The 23,917-nt window shown below is 37.0% G+C and overlaps 1 protein-coding gene across 1 annotated transcript in view; it reads right to left on the reverse strand.

Moving 5' to 3' along the window:
- ank3a (ankyrin 3a) overlaps positions 1–22,511 on the reverse strand; it is a 121,416-nt gene extending 98,905 nt beyond the window's left edge. The window contains exon 1 of the mRNA XM_079632699.1: positions 22,251–22,511. Within this exon, the coding sequence (XP_079488825.1) occupies positions 22,251–22,316 (66 nt within the window). The 5' untranslated portion in view covers positions 22,317–22,511. The remainder of the gene's footprint in view (positions 1–22,250) is intronic.
- Between the last annotated feature and the right edge of the window lie 1,406 nt (positions 22,512–23,917).

Raw genomic sequence — 23,917 nt, forward strand, 5'->3', positions numbered from 1 at the left:
TCCTCCATGCACGAGTGCGACACAGATTAACATCCATCTTTATGATGTCTCTCTGTTTGTCAGTCATAGGTATAAAGAGATACACTGTCCTCTATTTTTTCTCATACTTTCATTTCATCACTCAACCTCCTGATACATTCTTAATTCTAGAAAATAAGATGAGATCAAATTATTTTTTCCAATGTCATTATGTATTATTATCTATAAAACACTATCTTTCTCTCATAATTTATCTTTCAATGTATTAAATTGGCATGGCTGTTTGCATATAATTTTGCCAAAGCATCAATAGAAAAAGACCAAAAGAAAGAACGAATAAATAAGTAAACTGTGATATCAATGGTAATGAAAAAGATACAATTAAATAAAATGTACTGTAAGAAAATTAAAAAATAGTAGGGTATCAGTAATGATTATGAAAATAATAAATGCTTTGTTGGTGTATCAAATTCTGGTACATTAGTAGAGGGTGAAACTGTTTCACACACACACACACACACACACACACACACACACATCATAAAACAGCAAAGGTCAACAGATGTGAACATAGCTGGGTGTGTTGATCACAGGTGAGACACATGTTAAAGGAGGCAGGAAGCAGCCACTCATCGCTAACACAAGGATCCTTCATGTCTCAAACCACATCACAAAACACACTCCAGTTTAAAATTACACAGCAGCAACATAACAACATAAAGGAAGCACAGAGATACTGCTGAAGAAGATCTGTCTGGGTGTGGTGGATATAGGCTGTGTGTATGTGTGTTGTGTCTCTATAATAGGAAATGATAGACAGTGAGCACGGTTCACATCTGCATTCTTCATTCCATCACTCTACAGAAAAAACATCAATAAATCAGAGTATGTGATGTATAATACACGAGTGTCTGTGCGCGCGCACACACACACACACACACACGTTTCAGAGGACAGTAAAATCTCTCAGAACATGCTGCAGTGTGATGCTCTCATTTTTAACCTGAACGCATAAGAGGATGGACGGACACGCGCACACACACACAAACACACGCACACACACACACCACAGCTGGTTGTTTATGGGACATACTGTATGTGTGCGTTTATGTGAAGGCGAGCGGTAAATGTTAAGTGTAACCTTGGCACTGCAGCACAGATTTAACACACTCCCTCACACACACACGCTAAACTCACTGGCAGTAACAGGCGAGATGTTGTCGTCCCACAAACCCAATCAATCTCCCTGTAATAGCACGTATGTGTGCGGGTGTATTCCTGGTACCTTTTTCTTTTGTTCCCGCAGTTGTTTCTTGCTCTTCCTCTTCTTTTCCTTTTCATCCTCCAGTGCATTAATATCCACATCTTTATTCTTCTTAATCTGAGACGCTGCATGAGCCATTATCAAGCATCAGCCACGTCCCCACAGCAACCATACACACACACTCACACAAACACTAACACAAATACACTGAGATAAACGTCCAGAATACAGAAGATTTCCAATTCCCTAAAATATTCCAAAAGAATCCCTCCAAGTGGAAGAGAAAGATCCCATCCAGAAAAGAAAAAGAAAAAAAAAATCAACTACTCCGTTTGCTTGCCTCCAGCCTTTCTCATTGGCAGTTCAAGGAACCATATCCAGAGAGAAGAAGATACAGGAAAAGAAAGAAAGAAAGACGGTGGGTGAGAGAAAGAGAGATGGATGGTGACACCAACATCACCAGGCACAAGTGAACGACTGAAGGAGAGAAAGAGAGAGAGAGAGGGGTGGAGGAGGGCAGCTGGGGTGGTTACTACGGAAACCACGTTCTCTTCTCAGCCGTCCCCAAACGGTCCTACCTGAACCGTGTACGCGACAACCAACATCAGTGTGTGCGAGTGTGAATATATGCGCATATATGTAGCACCCCACCAGCACCGTGTGTGTGTGAGTGTGCATGGTGGTTGTAGGGGAGGGGTGTCGCACAATTTAGCTCATGCATGTGCGATCACTCTCGCTCACACACACACGCGCACACACACATAATCCGATGTGAGGGAGGGTACCACTACTCCAACCCCATTATGTTAAAGGTTGACCCACACAAAATGAAGAAAGAGGTATATTTTTGCATATTAAACTGGTTATATATGCACACACACTTAGACATGTGGACAATGTTTTGTGTATTGGTAATACATCATTATATTTACATCATATTTATTTGGGATTTGGGGTTAATTCATGGTTAAGGCCAGCAAAAATCGGAGTGGCCATAAAGCCCAGTCTTTCCCATAGGGAAACATGAGAGATGAATGAACACAAGTGAAAAAAATTATTGTGGTTCACACACACGACAGCTCTCGCTTCTCTCGGATGTCATTGACATTCTGAGTATGGAGTGACGGCAGCCATGTTGGTTTTCGCCTGCGTTATCAGCCACCTGAGTGCAGCAGGGTCCTCGGCAACTCCAAGACTGCCTCGTTCACTGCCTGTACAAAACACCCTGCACTTAATGCGTGCGTGACAGAAGGAGAGAATAAAAAACACCAAAAAGGCCGATCAATTTCACTCTCTTCAACGACACACATTGTTTAACTACACGCTAAACATGTGGTAATGTCTTAAAGGGAAAGTTCACTCAAAAATAATCATTCTGTCATCATTTACTCACCTTCATTTAATCATAAACCCATGACTTTTTTTCTTCCGTGGAACACCAAAGGAAATGTTAGGCAGAATGCTGATATTGCTCTTTTCAATGAAATCCAAGCAAGTGCAAAATAATATATTGAAACTCTACCTTAGATCTTTTGTGCTCCACAAAGAAAAGTTATGAGGGTGAATAAGTTATGAGCTTTCATTTTAACAATACAAATTCAACCTTTAATCAGTTATACATCATATTGGTCTTCACACGCTGCAGCTCATTAACTTGTGTATTATATTCGTCCGATATTATATTATTCAATAAAAATAAACAGAACAAGGTACAAAAATGAATGTGTTAAACTTATTTATATTGTCTTTACTACGATTTTTCACTTTCTATTTAATAAATAGTCATAATTTATAATTTATTAAATAAAGTGATTAATACTATTTGTGTGCAGACCAATTATATTAAACTCTTTCTATTTAATAAAAGCCTTGAGTGGTATTCATTGATAATATATTTAACTGTAAATCAGTTATACTACTTTGTGACCATCATCTTAGTTTTGTGATTTGTACTAATTTGCACCAATGTCTCTATTTGAAAGAATTACCATGGGGTAAAAAATGTTACCCCATCATCTTTTACTACAAAACTTCTGTACTTTGTCTTAAAGTCCCAGTAAGACTGAGCAAGTGGTCTGTTTTGGCTCACTCTCGGCCTGGCCCAGTTCCCTTTGCTCTGAATACACTGTTACCGTCACAAACAACTCAGAAGGGTCCATTTACCAGTCAGACTGGGCAAAAAGCCCAACACATTTACTACCTCTGTCTGGAAACATAGTTTTTACCTTAATGCTTTTGTTTTTATAAGCACACACTATCTCAGCAACCTTTTTTTGTACCCCTCCTCTAAAGCCCAACCAAGCAACCATCCATCAAAACTATGACCACTACCAAATAATTGGTTGTAAATGTGCTACTCCTAGACCATAAGAGCTGATCACAGCACTTTAGAGTCCATGATTCCTGAAAAGCTGATTCATAATTCATTGGCACACTGAGCAAAGCTTGTGCTCATGCAGTCACGGTTTCCCTCCTCCCTTGGGACAGCGTGTGCACATTCCCAGCTCACCCGTATCAACAAAGGGACCATTTCCACCCCATCACACCTTGGGGAATTACCCATGATGCATATGTGCCAAGTTGTTGAACCCAGTGACCTCTGCAGACAGGCACAAGCAGAAATACACCCCTGTGCACCTCCACCAACAGTGACCAGTTCAGCGGTCGATTCAAACTGACCAGTGATAATAGTCACAACAGCTGGACCAGTCAAACCAGATAACCAAGCTGAACCCATCAAATCAGCTACTTTCAGATCAGACAAACAAAACAAAGCAATAGCTTCCATTGAAAACACGCCATTTAATGTGTGGAAGAACTAATAAGGACCATGAATTGTCAGATTACGAAGAGGGACAGGTTTTGCTGGATGGCAACTATCTATACTCACAGCCATATATATGCAAATGAATTTACTTTCACTTTTGAACAATTTAATCATGCATCCCTGTTGAATAAATAATATATTTTATTTTTATATAAAAACTTTTCTTTCCCCAAAATGTTGAACAGTAGAGTAAATAACAAATGTTTCATTATATTTATATTAGATGTGTTTTTTGTAACCATTAAAGGAACTATTTTTTTTTTTCCCTGTCTACTGCCTTTGATGTCAAAGCTCAGGACAGTCGCCATGAAGGGTTCTGGACATAGACCATGCAATTTCAATAGTCACAAGCCAGTGCTAAATGTTGGGCCACTGTCGAAGGGAACATACGGAAGGTTATCCTCAACTAATGTGTAGAACCAACAAAAATGTTTTACTCACAATGACAATGACAACTTCGAATTAAAATATTTCCAACCAACAAACTATATAGATTTTTTATTTTTATTAAGTTGATTACTCAAAAACAATGAAGTTGCTCTAACTAGCCCTGGAACCAATTAATGTTATCTACTTCGGATAAAATCCACAGCTATCATAGCACATGTTAAATTTGACTTCTTTATCATGTATATTTAATGAACAAGTAAGATAACTTGTCACTGGAATTAGCGCAGTCATTGCTAATAAAGTCTACGGAGTGTATCATGTATCTTCTCTTCATGGTAACCACAAAAACTTCAACATTAAACTTTCTCAAAACATTAAACACTAACAGGTCTTTCCCTTTACTAAAAAAACGAATAAAATAACACTTCATTTCAAAATTGACTCTCCTTATCCAGTCCTATGCAAACCATGCTGGTAACTAGAAATCCACTATACCCAATTTCCAAAGTTATCAAGAAAATGTAATTAAGTTACTACAACTTATTTTTTTAATTCAATTAATGCAGAAATTTTAGTTAAATTACATACAATATTAAGCTAATGTAATCATCAACAATTGTGTCACCTGAACTCAAGAAAATAATGTTTGCAACTTTGCAAACAAAAAGGTTTGATTAAATCAATAAATTAAGATTTTTAACTTGCTTTATTTAAAAGTTGTGGAAACAGGTCCCCTGAATACAATTTTGAGTGCTGGCCCTGTGTCGTCAGATTGACATTTGCAAAACATGTGTCCTTTGCGTGTAGCTGCTGTAAATTTCAGTGGGGACCCTGCCCTAAATTCACATTTAGACCCAAAATATAGGGACGATGATTTAAAATAGTGTAGGGGTCATTTAAAAATGAAAATCCTAAAAGTCGCAAAATAGCAGCTTTAAATTCACAGCTGAACACTGAGGACAACAACGTATATATATATCAATAATGTATATAAATGCTACTGCTTAAACGTCGCACAGCACATATATGCATGCAAATCAATTCTCTAAGTTGTTATACAATACTTCAATATACACACACTTCTGATCCTAGTACTTACAGTGGTGCTCTACTGCCCTCTTGTGGTTTGAAAGAGAAATTGAAGCAATGTGAAAATGGAGAAATATATTTTAACTAAAAATAAATAAATAAAATAAAGGACTATTTGAAATAACAGACAAAACTTGCTCTACATTATACGTTTAAGTAGCCTAAAGAGTGTGATTCAATATCTGCTGTCAGATTAGATGTTGCTGTCAGGCTATATGTCAGTGTCATTATTCTACCTTCATAACTTGTTCAAAAATAAAGTCTCTCACCTCAGAAAAACAAACTTTCCTGTCCCGCAAGTCATTATAATGTGCTCGGCATGTGCACTGAGTAGGCTATCACTTCACTATACAAGAGCGAATGAAATTACAAGCATGAAAAGACGTAGTTACGGTGTTAATTAGTAAGACATGAATACCAAAAAGTGGCAATAAAATTATGTAACTGGTTCGTCGTGTGTTAGCTGGGAAGGATTTGCATGCAGGTATGATGTTCATTCTGTTCACCAGGATCAGTATCCATATGTTTAGAGGCCTATTAACAATTATTAGTATTGTGTATTTACCATGGTTACTGTAGTTTTTGTAACCTTAACCACAAATACCACTTTATTTTCACTTTGTGAATTTTCTATATTTTTGATGACTGTGGTGGCTCATACCAACTTACTGTACTAATGTTATTGTATTAACAAAAACTAGTTTAGGACTGCTATTTAGCCTTGCCTTATACAGTTTATTAATCAGTGTAAGTGATATTTACAATTTATGAGTATGTTAAGTTATGTGCTTGTATGTTTGCTTGGTTGAAATTCCCAAAAAATTGGGTTGCTGCTTAATGCCAATGGGAAAAATGTGGGTTCTGCTAGACGTTCAACTGAAAACCTGCTAACACATGCCTTTATAGGTCACATCCAGTCAAAGGTGAATGGTCAACGTGTGTTAGTGTATAGTGTTACAGTCATTTACCGTGCAAGTGAACACCTGTTCAAATCCTGACCAAATATCTTTTTATTTATTTAAATAAAAACATCACATGATCTTGACAGCCACTTTAAACAGAGATCTTAAAATCCAGGTCTCACATTATACATGAAAAAAAATGGATTCTCACCCTCTCTCTTTATATTTTATATGTTTCTCTCTTTATAAAGAAGCCAGGTCACACTCCATTACTTCATCTCCTCTCTTGAGAAATGACAGGTGACATTAACTCTCTGGCTCTGTATGTTAATAGTTAGCCCACTTTACACACACACACACACGTTTGGTTTTCATGTTTTATGATTTTGAAACTGTACAAACTGTATATTCTAACCCCTAACCCAACCAATTATAAAAACAATATAATATGATTTATAAGCGGTTTTCCCACAAGGATAAGGATTTCAGATATTGTCATCTTTGTGGGGACATTATGTCCCCATGACGTATAATATCTGAAACACACACACACACACACACACACAGATGTTTAAACTGGAAACCATTACCTTCCTGAACCACAAGGGGACAGAGTGTGTTACACAGGGTACATGTCACTGTTTCCACATGCTAGAGCATAATACACACTCAAGGCCTAACAATTAAAATGATCAAATTTCTAAATAGCATTTATATATGACGGTTTGAGCCTTCTTGCCATATACGGAAAAGACCATAAGTGTACACAAACAAGATGCAGAGAATGCCCATGGTATTTGTCTTTTTAAGCTCAAGTTAGCTGTATCAAAATAAATAAGATCCCTGAAAAACACTTATGCAACATTAAGAGTAACGGATCGATCGCAAAGTGGGCCCTGTTATTCTTGCAAATGGCCCTTCTTTGGTGTCACAGCTGCAAATAAAATGTCCTGTCGCCATAGTGATGCCATCCAAGTGTTTTAAAATGCTAATGGTGCTTTTTGCTAACCATTATGTCACAGTGACATAATTGTCTATGTAAACACTACAAAGTTTGGGACAACCATGTTTACATTACTATTCAAAACTTTATTTTTATTCCTATTACCGTATATTAAATTTATTCCTGTGATGCAAAGCTGAATTTTCAGCATCATTATTCCAGTATTTAATGTCATATGATCTTCAGAAATAATTCTAAAATGCTGATTTGCTGCTCAGGAAACATTTCTTATTATTATTATCAATGTTACTTCCAGGGGATCAAAGTTGAGCTAGTCAGCTGGTTTAGCCAGTTAAACGTTAGCATTCTGCAGGTCAAAAGCATGTTTCTCCTCTTAAATTAAACTGCAGCTAATCTTTACTGAACAAATATGGGTGGCTTTGTTCTAGTGGGTCCTACAAAACTATGTTTAATTTCTTTTTTATAAGTCAAAATGAATTATAGACAAAAAATGATTAAAATTATTACCATACTGTATATCTATTCCTAATAGATATCTTTTCAAAAACTTCAGTATATCACTAACAACCTCAGCAGGGCCTGCAAATGTGAATCTGTTTAAACTTTTTCACTCTTCCAGATGAAGAAGCTCAAAAAGTGAAGAGAGAAAAGTTTCCCCAATTATTAGCAAAAAAGAAAATGGGGGGGTAAACGATTTTACGCTCTGGTAGAGCTGGTTATTTCAGTGCATAATGATGAACTCAGAGGGGTTTGTGTCTGTGGAAAGATCCAGTAAGGGAGGGCGTTAAGAAATGCAAAGACCTACTCGAATGACATTAAATGCAGAACCTAGTTGTGTTGTTGATGACGATAGAAAAATTATGCAACCCAGCTCCACTACTAGCATGTTGAATCTAAATATATGCTTTAAATAGTAATAAGAATTAATTTGTGAATGCCAGTCTGCAGTTTTTCTATGTGTGTGTGTGTGCGTGTGACATATCTTTGAGTGTGACCATATGTGTGTGCCCATCAGTGGGTCTGTATGCCATCTGCTTGCTTGTGCTGGCACAGGAGTTTCTCTAAGCTGTCAATTTCACAGCCTCGATCCACACACTTACACGGGTGATATTTCACTGACTATGTAAGCTTTATATGCAAACTCCAAAAACTTTAAGAAATCTTACTGACTAGTTTGACGTATGACCTCTGCTCCAGTTCGGTATGTGCGCATGTAGATGTGTGTAACCATGTGTAGGTTTTGAGTGGTGTCACTTGTATCATAAGTTCAATATATGTCACTGTGGGTCTGAACCAGTATTGCATTACACACACACACACATACACTAAAGCTTAGCCATGTCAATCTCCTTCACCACTTCAAAGCTGAATCTACGTGACAGAGATGCGCCTCAGGCAGTTCATCTCTACAGCCAAACTTCTGAATTCAAGCACGTCATACACACATTGAGGGAGGGCTGATTACAAATATGCAAAAACCAGTTAGTCCTCGTTCCTGTGGCAGGTGGCAAGTCCCACTGATGTCCCACAAATCCCAAATAAGTTCTCAGAACTAAAGGTCTAGCGGTCTAAAGCATTTTGAAAGGGCACAATTCTCTCTTTTACAAAATTCTAAATAATGTCTCTCATATCGCCTACTTAATTTTAGAAAAAGACAAATTGAAAAGCACATTTAAAAATTCCTTGCAAAAGTAATCTATAAACAAATAGTTTAAATTATATTTATTTAAATATGCTAAACGTTGTACAAAAAAAAGTCTGACAAGACTGTTCCTTTGTTTCTTAGCTTTTAATTATTTGTGATTTCCAGAAAATGTATTTCATATTCAAATAAGTACTGTAGCATTTGCTTTGGCTATTAATGGGTTTTATTTCCTGGAACATCACTTTGGTGTTTCCCATTGGTCCCAGCTTGAAAGTTAAATATTATTATGATGGCCACTAATGCTCAAAAACATTTCAGTGGACACACATGCAAACACACATTTATCTCTAGGCTATAATTATGAGAATAGCCTAGCTAAACAAGTATGCGAGTCAGACTCCCCATCCTGTCATCTTGTGTTCTGCTGTGTCACAGATCAATCTAGTTTGCTTAATTAAGCACACTGGCAGTGACTCAGTGACAGCTGGAGTCTGAGTTAGCATACATGCTAACAACAATCAGAACAGGATCTGTCACTGTTAGCGTGCTAATCGCTAATCAGTTTAAGAGATCAGAGGATTAATTTCACTAGTTGGTCAGCGCAGAGACAGAATGCAAATCTACCTGTAGAAACAATATCAAGGCAGGATTAGGGAATCAGTTGTACTGTCAAATGCTAAAGAACATTTTGTGATAAAGCCACCACATACATTTCTCGTTTAACGAAACTTTTCAAAACAGAAAGCTGCACTTGGAAACCAAAAAATGTTTAGCACATTTGTGTTTATTAAATGTTATAATTACAATATATACAAAATGGCAGTGATAAGCTATTATTGATGAGATATTACACCTACTTCTTTCCCTGCTGATGAAAAGGGAAAAAACAGTTCAGCTTATTATGGCCATTTACACAGATATCCGCACTGTATCCGCAAGCTCCCAGTTTTTCTAATAGGACAAATTTGGCAGTGGCAAGTGAAAGTGGCAGTGCTTGCCAAACTCATGTGCAAAATCAATAAAATAGAATTAAGCTTATATGTGGTCAAACAAATTACATGGATAAAAAGCACAGTTCTCCAAAAGTCTATGACACAAGTCAGTCACAATTAAATAGAAGCAGTGACAGATCTTTTTCTTATTGTGATGTACATCAGAATTAAAAAGATTATCTCTAAAAGAAAAGAAAAAACTGTAGGGCAGTGACTTGGTTTAAAGGGATAGTTCACTTTCAAATTAAAATTCTGTCATCATTTACTCACCCTCAAGTTGTTTCAAACCTGTATTAATTTATTTCTTCTGCTGAACACAAAGAAAGATATTTTGAAGAATGTCAGTAACCAAACAGTAGTCTGTACCCATTGACTTCCACAGTAGGAAAAATAAATACTATGGAAGTCAATGGGTGCAGAATACTGTTTGGTTACTGACATTCTTCAAAATATCTTTCTTTGTGTTCAGCAGAAGAAATAAATTAATACAGGTTTGAAACAACTTGAGGGCGAGTAAATGATGACAGAATTTTAATTTGAAAGTGAACTATCCCTTTAATTCATCATTTGTTTTGTGCAAACAGTTGGAAAGGGTTTTTGCGGACAAAATGATTGGAGAAGTCTGGCATATGTCACCTGAGAGAAGTCTGCCATTCTATTTTGATTATAAATTACAAATTCAAAAAAAATTACAAAGGTTAAACATATGCAAGGATGAATCATTCACAATTAGAAATGCAATATGCAACAACAACAAAACATGCTATTAGAAAATAGAATTTACAATTCAAGATGACTTTAATAAAATACAATTTCATTATGTCAAATTTGTTTGCTTTATTAGATCACTTATATGCCACATAGAACACAACATTTACAACTGCTTGCTAGCAATTAGCGAGTAACGTTGCGCTGGCATGTTCCACGCTGGCTCTTACGTGTAGGGAAAGAGCAAGATTACAAACAAAAAAGTGTCCTTTACAGACACATACTTGATGAGAAGCACAAATATAAAAAAAACTGAGCATATTGATTTGAAAAAGAAACTGCATTTTTTTATTTTATAATATTGACTCAAATATGACTATATACATACATATCACATTCAGGTGGGTGATATGAGCGATTGAGCGTACAAAAACATGCATGCGTACAAACCAATTCATCAGTATTCTGGCTTCTAAAATCGCCTCTCGTGTGTGTTCATATACGAGAGAGAGAGAGAGAGAGAGAGACAGACAGACGGGAAGAGAAAGAGCAAAGGAGAGAGGCGACTGCTGATATTCAGTCTGAAACCCCGCCCCAGGGTCGTCAAGGCAACGGACACAGGAGAGTAACCAATGGCGACACAAATAGAGCACCATGAAAAACACACTCACTCTGAGAAAAGAGCACAACAAATACACACCCTCCTTCCATAAACTAAGCACATTTCACACACTCATTAACAGCTTTAATACAGAAATTACACTGCACTTACAGACCCTCTTTCTCAATCTATTTCCACCTTCTACAACAACATTATGTCACCCAGACATCTCAAGATCATCTAGATGCAAACACACACACACAGGCTAAAGAAATGAAAACGGGTCACGATTGTCCTTGCTTCACACACTTGCCCTTTCATTCCCATCTCACACACACTCCTAATCCTGTAATATGGCTGCCAGTGTGCTGCCGTCTATCCGTGTGTGACAGACTGCTTGTTTCAGCGCCTGTGTCTGTGCGTCTTCGTGTTTGTGCGCAGCCAGACTTCAAAGCATCCCGTTCCTTCCACCTGCCAAGAAGATGAATCCGAAGCCTAGAGCGAGCTATGCCAGTTTGCACATATCTCTCTCTCTCTGTGTGTGTGTGTGTGTGTGTGTGTGTGCGCGTGTGTGTGACGGCCCTTCTCAGGGTCAGATAGCACTGTGAAAAGAAGGAATTGAGACCCTTGCTGTGGCTTGAAATATGAATATTAATGGCTCGTTCACAGTGACAGTGATTGTCAGCGACAAAGCTGCCAAAAGTCATTCATTTTTAACGCGAATATGAGGTTTGAGTTGAACATGAGCAACAGACTATGAGCGACATGACAAAGATGAGCATGATGCTCACGAATATGGAGCATGAATAGTGATTACTGATGATAAGCAACTGCCAACATCAAGTGATTTAATTGCTGTCAGCGTCAATGCAAAATCTATATTATTGTCTTATGGTCAAGGATTATCAATAACTTACTCCACCCACAAAAAACAGCTTGACTTCTTGGTCATCATTTACTCATCCGAAGTTGTTCCAAACCTGTATGCATTTCTTTCTGCTGCTGAACACAAAAAATCTTTTAAACAATGTCGGTAACCAAAGAGTTGATGGGCATCATTGACTTCATTATTCAATATTCTTTTGTGTTCAGCAGAAGAAAGATATCTTGAACTCTGTCAACTCTGTTCGACCCACATTTAATCAGGGGTTTGGAAAACGGATGGATGGATGATTCAGCTGCGGACGCCATCTTCTGTCGAGACACTGGATTTTATTCGGCACGAGCCTTACAGTGCATTATGGGTATTCTCTAGCTGTTGAGTGTACATCAGTTGTACACTCGTTATTGCGGTGCATTATGGGATTGAACGAGTGCACTCGATAACATCCACAATGGTTTCGGACACCACTACAAATAGCTGTCCCCTGAATAGTGCCCTATTTGAAGGTATAGGGGGTGATTTGATTTCAGACACAGCCGAAGTGTGGAACGTTGGACACTTCATGCACTCAATATTCGCAGCTTTAATTACGTAGCAGAAGGTGAAGGGTGATCACTCAGCTAGTTAATGACTAAACCTTATACAATTCATACATTACACAGTTAAGTACATAGTGTATAAGTACACAATGTACAGTAGTGTGTCAAACTAATGTTTGAAGCTTCGTATTATTAGCATTTCCTGTGCTATTGCCTCCTTAAAATGAATCGCTTGTTGTATTCCTCATTTGTATTTCGCTTTGATAAAAGCTGATAAATTAATAAATGTGAATCTATTTTATAATTATGGTGACACTTTAGACTAGGATCCAATTCTCACTATTAACTACGACTTCTGCCTAAATAAACTCCTAATGACTGCTTATTAATAGTTAGTAAGGTAGTTGTTTAGTTTAGGTATTGGGTAGGATTAAGGGATGTAGAATATGGTGATAACGCATTAATATGTGCTTTACAAGTATAATAAACAGTCAATATCCTAGTAATATGCATGCTAATAAGCAACTAGTTAAGTGAGAATTGGACCCTAAACTCAAGTTTTACCATGAATGTATATTATAATACACAATTTTATAAAATATAATGTAATGTCATAAAACATATTGTTAATACATATAAATTTAAAAAATATGTTTTGAAATGAACCCTCGAAAATTAAAAATGATGAATAAAGAAACATTAAATTATGAATCTATTCACGTTTGGACCTGGCACAGATGCAGTCCTAACCTATAGATAACCTAACTGTTAAGGCCGACTCGTGACCGCAACAATATAAGAAAAACCAGATCAATAGATTGATATAATGAATAAGGTTTACAATATTCTAGAGTCCAATAATACATTTTATGCCATCTGAAATGTCCCAAAATGTAGAAGGACGCTAGATTCCGCTATAACGATGAAACAAGAGGCTAGCCGTGGATGATGTCACTTCCCCATACGCCACCCCCTCATGCGCGGAACCGAAACACATTTTGAATCAGGTGTTCCTCATCTCCACTGCGACCTACAAACCAAGAGATACAAAGAAAACAAAACACACCCACACCCATAACACTAACGCAATGACACCTATAGAGACATTTTTCCACAATACAATCAATCCTATACATTTGATCCAGTCCCACCCTATCTATTTTTTTATATCCTGTTTCACTCTGAAAGATATAATATTATGGAAGTTCCACCGTTTTTCGTTTACAACCCAAGAGAGAACAATATCTAGGTCTAAACCACAATATTACCAGAAGTCAAAGGCTGGTTATTAACCACATTAAGAGCTGGTACACACAGACACATGCTCAGCCATCAGAGCAAATCTACTGCTACTTCCCATCAGTGTAATTCTTCATCAGTTCTCATTTCTGCTCCGTCAAGACGCCACCATACACTCTTACACAGGGCTGATAATCTCTTATGAAAAGCTATGCTTCATTTGGTTATTCTGACATAAGCCTTTGATGATTAATTGAAGATTAATAACCAATCTATCTCTCTATGCGTTCATTTAGCATATAATCGCCAATCTCAAGTAAGCTCAAGGCCAAACCTGATCCGACATCTGTTCAGCTCATGAAATTAATCTGAGAGGACATAATCTGATGTTTTTGCCATATTCTTAACCAAAATTCAATATCCCATTTGTGTGTGTAAGAGGGAGAACGTACAATGAGTGTGTGATTGATGGATTAGACAGATTGTCGTATAAACTAAGAAGGAAATAATGTCAATATGGCCGCAGAAGAAGGGATGGGAAAAAGAGAGACACAAAGGTTGTGATCTGAATCATTCACACTTCATCAGAAAAAAAGAAAAAAAAGTGTAGGAGAATCAGATTTTTAAATATGTTTTTGTTTTGGTTCTAAAGGTTGCATTTCCTTTGGTTTTCCTCTCTTCTTATTTGATGTGTATTCTGGGTAAGAATACAGGAAAGATAGAAGTTTGACAATTCCTGTCATTATGTGAATAATTTCATAAATTGAAGAGGAATTATTTGAAACTTTTTTTTAAACAAAATGCATTTTTGCAGTTCTGTTTGGTGACACTAACACAGCAAATACACACTACACCTCTGAAGATTTCATTGACATTTTTAAGAAAAAAATTTTTTCCTGTTCAATAATGAAGATATATGAATAATAATTAAAACCGATAGAAATAACACACTGATAAAATTATCCAATAAGCTGATTATTTTTTTTAGAATGAATCATTTTATTATGGTTTATAACTAATAATAATGACCAAAATCCTATGTACGGTAATTTTGTCTACATAAATGAATTTAAGTTAAATAAATCCAATCAATTTAAATGCAACAAGTGAGTTTAATAATTGACAGAATGAAAAATGGATATTAATTTTGAGATTTGCTAAAGGTGTTCTTTAATAACTGTAAGTGAACAGCGGAAGAGCAATTATACAGTATACCCAATATCGATATACAACAAATAAATTAGAAAATTTCTAAAATCTGCACATACGCAAAATGGTATTGATATATCATGCATCCCAAAAGAAAATGTATAGTGTTGTAGAGGTTAAGGTTCAGGGACTGTAACTGTGAGGTTTTTGGGTCAATCCGCATCAGTCATCATCACCACTATGCCCTTAAATAAGGCACTTAACCCCAAGTTTCTCCAAGCATACTGTCCCTGACTCCCTGTAATAAGCTTATGGCACCATTTCACAACGAAATCCCACAAAATTTGCAAAATTCACTACACCTCCTGTTCAACCCTGATTCTGTACAAATAAAGAAAATGTCCACCTTTCAATGTACACAACATTGTTAAACATGGCTATTGGGGAAAAAATAACTTGTTCTTACACAAGAAAACCCAACAAACTTTGATTTGAGTTGAGTTGAAAGTTTTTTTTTTTTTTCTCCTGTTCTGTGCACTTCTATACTTCTAAAACTTTTATAACAAGACCAACAGAGAGTGTCTGTGTGTGTTTTTGCATGTTCATGACAGTGTGAGTTTACATTACTGTGTACTTCTAATCTATTCCGGTTCTGTCTGCACCGCCATAAAGTAATACCGAACACTACTTTAAGAGAACAAAAGGATATATGTGTGTACATACACACAATGACATCCACAAGCCATGTTTATATAACTCTTTTAAGTCATCGGGGAGTTTCTCATTTAGTCCAACATAATACACCATTAGCGCTGCCAATTCTTTCTCTTGAACTTCTGCTGTCTTTGTGAGGGTGATCGCTGGTCTCAGGTGCATTTCTGAACTGAGATTCCAGCGCTGGAACGTGGCCAAGACAGAGAGAGGGAGGAACAGGCAAATGTAGGCAGATCTCTCTGGTGATGTTTCTGAAATAGAGCTCTCTAAACACACGCTCAACGACACAGAAGCCCTTCAATAATTTCTACATCTTCAAACAACATCATTTTGTCTTCTTTCTGCTCCAGTTCTCTTAGTAATCTCATTAGATCTTTGACTGTCACAGGACATTTAGCATCCATCTCCTTCTACATTTAGTTAATTTCAACAGATTATATGATTATCAAGACTGTTAGAACCAAACTAAGTTCTCAATATGTTCTGGATTATATTGATAACATTAATTATATTCATATTTTGAATAAGACTATATTGTTAAGATTATGTATTTTAAAGATTAGTATCACCATACCCAACTACAACAATGTACAAAAGTCACTCAAACTAAATCAAAAACCATAAAGTGTCAGAAAATCTTTCACATCTGTCTTGGCCGACAGTCTTTGCCACACTCAGTTTCACATAATCTGTAAATGCAAGTACACACACTACAATGTAGCGGTTTTGAACGGGGCATGTCTGTAGTCTCCAATGGTGTTGCATTTACACGTTCGCACCATCATAGTGGATATAAATTAAGCAAATCACACTTCTCACCCACAAACACACATTTGCCTCATCCATTCTCAAAAGTCACAGAAACAGAGGATCTCATGTAAGTTTCTAAAGGCCACCAGGATTCTCTGATTGCTGCATCTGTGGTTTCAGTTGGTTCTAACTTTTATTCTAAATTTAGAATACAAATTGAAGATTGTTTGTTAATCATTATTTCTGAATAAAGATGTTTACACGCAGGTTTTGTGCACACACACATATGCACAATCAGTGCATGAGACACATTGTTGATTTGTTGTATAAGTCAAGAATTAGTCATCTCACTGGTGGAGCGAGTGCATATCAAAACAACTCATTATAAAGGCACAAACAACTATTCCATTAATTATAAGTAGTTTCAGTAAACAGGGTGTGTAATGGAAAATCGTTAATGGTAAAATTGTTCTTCCTCTCTTACGCATAATGTTAAACTACTGTTATTGCAAAGTATGGAAACCTCAGACAACAACAACCGAAAGCTGTGCTGATGCAATGTTTGCACACCTATAATTATCTGTGAAGTAATGTATATTTAAAGCTTTCGATTGTGTGTCTTTCAAACATATGCGGTGTGATGGTAGTTTAATGTTTATTGATTTATGGTAACCCAAGGGTTGTAGATTCAAACTCCCATGAGGGCTTCCCATGTGCCCTTGTGCAAGGCACTTAACCCCAGGTTACTCCACTGGGACCGTTTCTGTTGTAAATGTAGTGCACTACAAGCTGTTTTGTATGATAAATGGAAACGAAGGCAACTGCTAAGTATCATCTATCTTTCTGTAAAAATGCTGGAGTTCAGTACAGGGTAAGAATAAAAATAAATAAATAAAAAGCATGTCAGTTCACTCTGCGGCCATACTGGTAACAGCCCCAGGCAGTTGTGGGTAATAGGGTAAAGTTTCTATTTGCAGTACTTTACTAGTGAAGCTCCTGTCTTAAATGGGGACATGGGAACATTTTGACATACTGTTTTGTTGATCAAGTTTCAGTACCAAACACAGTACTTAAATACTGAAGAGAATTGTGTTGAACTACATCTCCAGCAGTCTGTGCATTAAGGGTGCAGACAGTGCAATCGGTTGTCCAGAATGTGTGAATTGGGCCAAAGAGCTTCATCTCTGCAGAGCCAAATGGCCAGCAGCACTAGTACCCAGACTGCCTCATCAGCACTTCAGACTGTTACAGCTCACCAATGCTGCGCACTCTTTCCTGAAAGAGTTATATCAGTAACTTAACACATGGATTCACACTTGTTTGCATACACATGCACGCTACTACGACAATGCACCAGATGTCTACATCTAGATCTGCTGTCAGTAATTCTGTAAATACTTTTAATACCAGGGCTGATAAAGGTTATTCATATGGATTTTCTAATCAATCATGGTAATTAATATTAATGAGTGTTAGGTCAAAATATAGCCTGAAAGCCAGAAGACACATTACCCCTAGTGTAAGACCTGTCTTGCATGTGCTCAGCACTGCACTCCTTCTGTCCCTCTCTCCCTGACAGGTGTACGGTTTCTCTCCTCTCCGATCGGTCTCGGGGTGCCCTTCCGTGTGCTAAATATTTCTCGGGGCTGGCGTTTGGAACCGGGTGTGTGTTGGATACTCCAGCAGACACCGGAGAGGGCTGGGAAAATGTGTCTATTTGCTCAGGAGTGGGATTAAGATTACAGAGAGAGCGACAGAAAGTTTTGCTCGAGTATCAGTCACACTTTCCCTTCTAGCCTACATTTACTCACCCTCATGTTGTTCCAAACCTTTATGACTTTCTTTCGTCTGTGGAACATATTAGACCACAAGTCAGAGGGGTGACTTTCATCACTTCATGCTTGAAGCCCTACTTAAAGGTGTTCTTCAGGAGCTGATTAGACATACTTCGTTGCAATGTTGAGAAAACAATTCTTAAAAGTGAAATGATTTCATCAAATGCCGCGTGGCTCTCAGTTTTCAGTGATCGGCTCATTCCTCTGTGTGCGATTCCACAAACCTGGAAGACCTTCTGAACACATAATCAGTAGGTATTTATAGTAAGGAAATATTAAAAGATAAAATCAAAGTAGTGCCATTGTGAGAACAGCATGTAATCATGTTATCAATCAAAAAGTAACTGTAGTCTGATTATGAGTATTTTAAAATGTAATATGGAGAAAGTTACACATGTATTTATTGATCGGAAAAGCTCTTTTAGGTAAATTACCCTTTTACTGGTATATATCAAATCTTTAAATCTTTGCTAGCGACACTGAAGACACATAATAAAAAGAAGACCACCAATTTCCGTGAACCAATTGATCCTGAACAGTTCTGGATTTTGGCGTTCGCTTGTACGGTGGCTCTGAATTGTCAAAACACCTCTCAAACTGCTTGCTACGGATGCGAAAAACGCAGAAAATCTAACCTGATCCGAATTTTTTTCATGACGGACGAAAGTTTTGAAGGCAGTGTGTAAACGTCATTGACATCATGAGGTCTTATTTATTTTATAACGTGCAAAAATTTCGGATGAGATGTAAGGATCATAAATGGGGGGGTCAAGAGTGGTGCTGTCTCTAAAAAGTTCATCATCAACACAAATTAGATAAAAAATTATCATAGAAACATTAGTGTTTTCGTGATTATCTCTCAATATTTTTTTTGATTGACACATGAACCAGCCAATGGAAGGTATCTCTTAAAAATCGTGTGACTTGATATTATCAGGTTTAAGGAAAATATTTGTTGTTGATTGCAGCAGCATTTAGGCCAGTTCAGCTTAGTTAGGAAGCTCTGATGAAAGTATTTATGTGTGCACAAATCTATGTGACTGTATTCACATGTGAACATATGTGTCTGCGCATGTGTAGTTGAGCGGACTGATAGATTGCCCCTCTGCCAAAAGCTCCATGGCAACGGGTTTTCTAGCTGTTATGCTTTAGTGCCCTCAGCCCCTTTAAATACACTGTCTCTCCATTTAGACTAACCCTCCCTCGCTCTCTTTGTTTACATCATCTCCCGCTCTCACACTTTTATGTTCCCATGCTTTCTGTCAGCACTTTAAGTCAAGATCTTCTCGGATTCTCTCTACCTTCATCAAAAGAAAAGCGGTTTGATCTCTTGATCCCTCTCTTTCAGAAATCTCTGCTTGCCATTTCTCTCTTTCATTCTGTTAAAAAATCTTCCTTCCTTCCTTTGTTTCCGTCCTGAATCCTACCTTTCTTCACCAATCTAGTTTTCCTTCCTAATTCCTTTTTATTCATTACCTCCTTCAAGCATACAACAATCCATTCTTCCTTATTTCCATTCCAACTTTTTCTTTCTTTCCCTTTCTTTCTTTCTTTCTCTTTCTTTCTTTCTTTCTTTCTTTCTTTCTACAATACAAACACACTTTATTTCCCTCTTTTGACAGGTCTGGTCAGAGTAGTCGGATCTCTTTGCTAATCTCTCCAAACTGAATTCACATCTGTGTTTCAGTTATAATGACCATAACCGCTGCAAAGTGTGTGTCAGCAAGAAGGACATGATGGTGGCAATAATGGAGCACCACACCCCATGTCAGAATAGCACACAGACTCACATCCATGGACACGCAAACGTCAAAGCAGCATGTGAGAAAAGTGCAGTTGTGTGTGGCATTTGAGAAGGAATCAAGTAGGAAATATGGAGAGAGAAAAAAAATTGCAGTTTTTTTAATATATATATTATTTTGATGTTTTTTTATATATATATTATTTTGACTGTTGATTAGGCTGATGAAGAAAAAAAAACTATCGAACATCAATCTCTATTTTTAAAATGCTAAATATTTCATATGACGTCAATGTATGCTATTTAAAGGCACGATTCTGATGACAGCTTTTGTACTTCTTTGTGTCTGTCTGTCCTGTCTAAATCTCTCTTTCTCTTGTTTCCATGACTACAATCATTAACACATGGTTATTTCACAGTGTAGTAACAAAGCAGGCCAAGACACATGCACGCACAGGCACAAACTATTAAAACGCTGACAAAATGCCTTCCATGCCAAAACCTTTTACTAATGGCTGAGGTAAATGATGCCAGTCTGAGGGGTAATGAAATATCCTTGGAACCTGTACTACACTGCACAAAAACAATTTTGTTCATCATAAAAAAACGAATTGAAAATAGGTTAAAAAAAGAACATAAAATACTTCATACAAGATAAGTTCTTAATAAATGTTTATTCTTGAGTAAATTTGAATCTTCTTTTTCAATGATGAAAACAAGACAAAAATAGTCAAAATATATATATTTTTTTGCAGTGTAGAAGGCTTTAAGCTTATTTTGTTCTTTGCCCAAATAGGATTGCAACTACAAAGACTATATCATTCAACATTTGTTTGTGTAATGTGAACATTACAATGTGTAAGTGTGTTTCAGCTGCTTTCAGTTTGTGTGTTTTTAGATATGAATGTTATTTCGACATAAGAATCTCCACACACAACATGACTCATTAAGAACAAGTACACACTCATAAACACACACAGAACTACAGCCAAAAATGGAGGGGCCACTGGCAATAGGTGAAAATCCTTTAATTGTTGAGGTGTGTGTTGGAAGGGGGAGTTGTTCCCTTGAGGGCTCAAAGATACCATTCGAAACCAAAGAGCAACTGCTTTAAAGTATTTGTGTCAGACATCAGACTACATATACGCTTGACATTGCTGATAATCAGGTTTGTAAATGATGTTAAAATATGCATTTCATTTCAGTGTATGTGGCACACGTTTCCTGGGTAAAGCAATTTTGTTGTTTTTCCTCCATTTCCCAAATAACTAAATGACAGGATCTGTCAATCACACAGCATTCCACAATATGCAAATTCAGATTTAGAGAGACAAACAAACGCACAGATGCGTAAACAAGCATGCACTGACTTGTGCTTTTGTGTGTAACTGCGCAAGTACACTTCTGAAAAGAGCGCAACACAAAGTGTTCAGAGTCTGATAAAATCACATATATAAACAAACACACAACATGAAGCTCAGCATACACAGCCTCATGAGATGGACATGCCGTCATGAAGGCATGACCGTTTGCACGTCCTCTTTTCATCTCACTCGCACACACACCTCCAAAAACGAAGTAAAAAATTTTTTTTAAATAGGCTGATCGACCTATTGACCTAAACCACACCCACTAATAACAATCTTCTGACATACCAAGAAATCATCTAGCAAAACATGCCTCGCGGTTAAACACGCACATGTATGCACACACACAAAAAAGATAAAAAATTAGGCTATGTTTTGGTAAATAAAATTGAAAAAATTAATTGGTTAAATATACTGATTGACAGATCAATAAAAATTACAATTGACAATAGAGTCAATACATTGGGATAGCAGTCTTCAGATCAATAAAAAAAAAAAATCATTACTAAAATCAAATGCCCATAGTTCCCAAACAAACACCTGACATACATCTCCCTTATTGGCTTTTTTAGCTCTCAGTTGGTTTAAAGCATCTTCATCAATCCATCATGAGCCCTTGAGCAAACAAGAGCCAAAACCACAATAACACAACATTATGCAATACTATCTTACCTTCTTTCCTTTCTTTTTACGGTGCGCTGGTTTGGAGCTACTTTTTTCTTTGGCTTCTTCACTCATTTTGGGAAAGCTGATCCAATCAGACACCCTGAGTGATCCTCCTTATTCCAACATCCACTCGGATCAACGCGGACCAGGCAGAGAAGTCCATTAAAGCTTCGCTGATGGTGTTTGTTTATGAGAGAGATGCTGAGAGGCGAGCGCACGCTCTCTTGTGTGAACTCTCTCCCTCTCTGTTCCAGAAGACTCGCCTTCTTCTGTCTGGTGTTCCCCAGAAAGGGTGTGGAGAGATAGTGGAGCGAAAGAGAGAGTGAGGGAGAGAAGGAGGGGACACGGAGAGACAGGAAAAAGAAATGAGATGTTGATGGACAGATTAGTTCAGGTCAGATAAAGAAGAAATACAGGGGAGTGTAATCCTGTTGAATAGCCTACCTACTTTGATCTGTTAAAAACACCCACACAGACGCTCCTAATATTGAGAGAGAGAGAGAGAGAGAGAGAGAGAGAGAGAGAGAGAGAGAGAGAGAGAGAGAGAGAGAGAGAGGTAAAAGAACAATTAAATGACATGAAAGAAAGAACAATAGCTGTTAATGACAGAGAAACTCTTATTCTCACACAGTAAATGGAGATCCATTCAGATTGCTGCCAATAGTCCGCTCATGTGCTCTCTGAGAATGTGTGCGCGTTTGCAAGTGTGCACAGAGTGAAATATTAAATGTGACACCTCTGTGCTGTGTGTGTACGTGTGCGTGAGGGTATGTAAACGTGTGTGTGTGTGTGTGTGTGTATGTGCAGGGCTGGACCAGCATGCATCAGGTCCTTCCAGAAAAGGAAGACTCCTCCAGCACGGTGCCAAGAGATCAGCTTACTAACAGGGAGAGAGAGACGGGACAGAGAGAGAGAGATATATTAGAAACATTTGTGTAGTGAAATCTAAAGAGTTTTATTTTTACTTTTATTTTATTAATAGAACTACTTTGTATTATTTTATTGTAGATATAGTCTACCAGTCAAAAGTTCAGGGTTGACAAAGAGTTTTAAGTGTATTATGCTAACCAAGGCTGCTTTTATTTTAGTAAAAATTAAAAACAATAATATTATGACATTTTTCTATTTTTCTATATTTTATCATTTATTTATTTCTGTGATCACAAAGCCGAATTTTAAGCACATGATCCTTCAGAAATCATATGCTGATTTGGTGCAAGCATTATTAATATTGACAAAAGCTGTGCTGATTGTGATCAATTTTTTCAGGATTCTTTAATTCATTTGAAATATAAATTTTTGTAACAACGTTGAACTCTTTAAAGTCATTTTTAATCAATTTAATGCATCCTTACTGAATAAAATATTAATTTATTTGAAAGAAAACGTACCCAAAACAAACTTTTGAATGGTATGTACTGTATATGTGCATACATGAATGTACAATAGGGACCAAATTTGACATTTTTCTTATTTAACAGAATTTATTCGTTTCCCCTTTCAGTTTTATGTGTATATTGATGATATTAGTTAATAAAGTAAAAAATGAAATACTTGAAATCACCCCTCACCCCTGAAAACACCCCTCCAATTCTAATTTTGCACTGAACTATTTTCAACTATTATTAATTCAAATTCAAACACCACGTAGATGTATATGAAACACGCACTCT

This window comes from Phoxinus phoxinus (genome assembly GCF_949152265.1).
Source record: "Phoxinus phoxinus genome assembly, chromosome: 13".
In the NCBI taxonomy this organism is placed as follows: domain Eukaryota; kingdom Metazoa; phylum Chordata; class Actinopteri; order Cypriniformes; family Leuciscidae; genus Phoxinus; species Phoxinus phoxinus.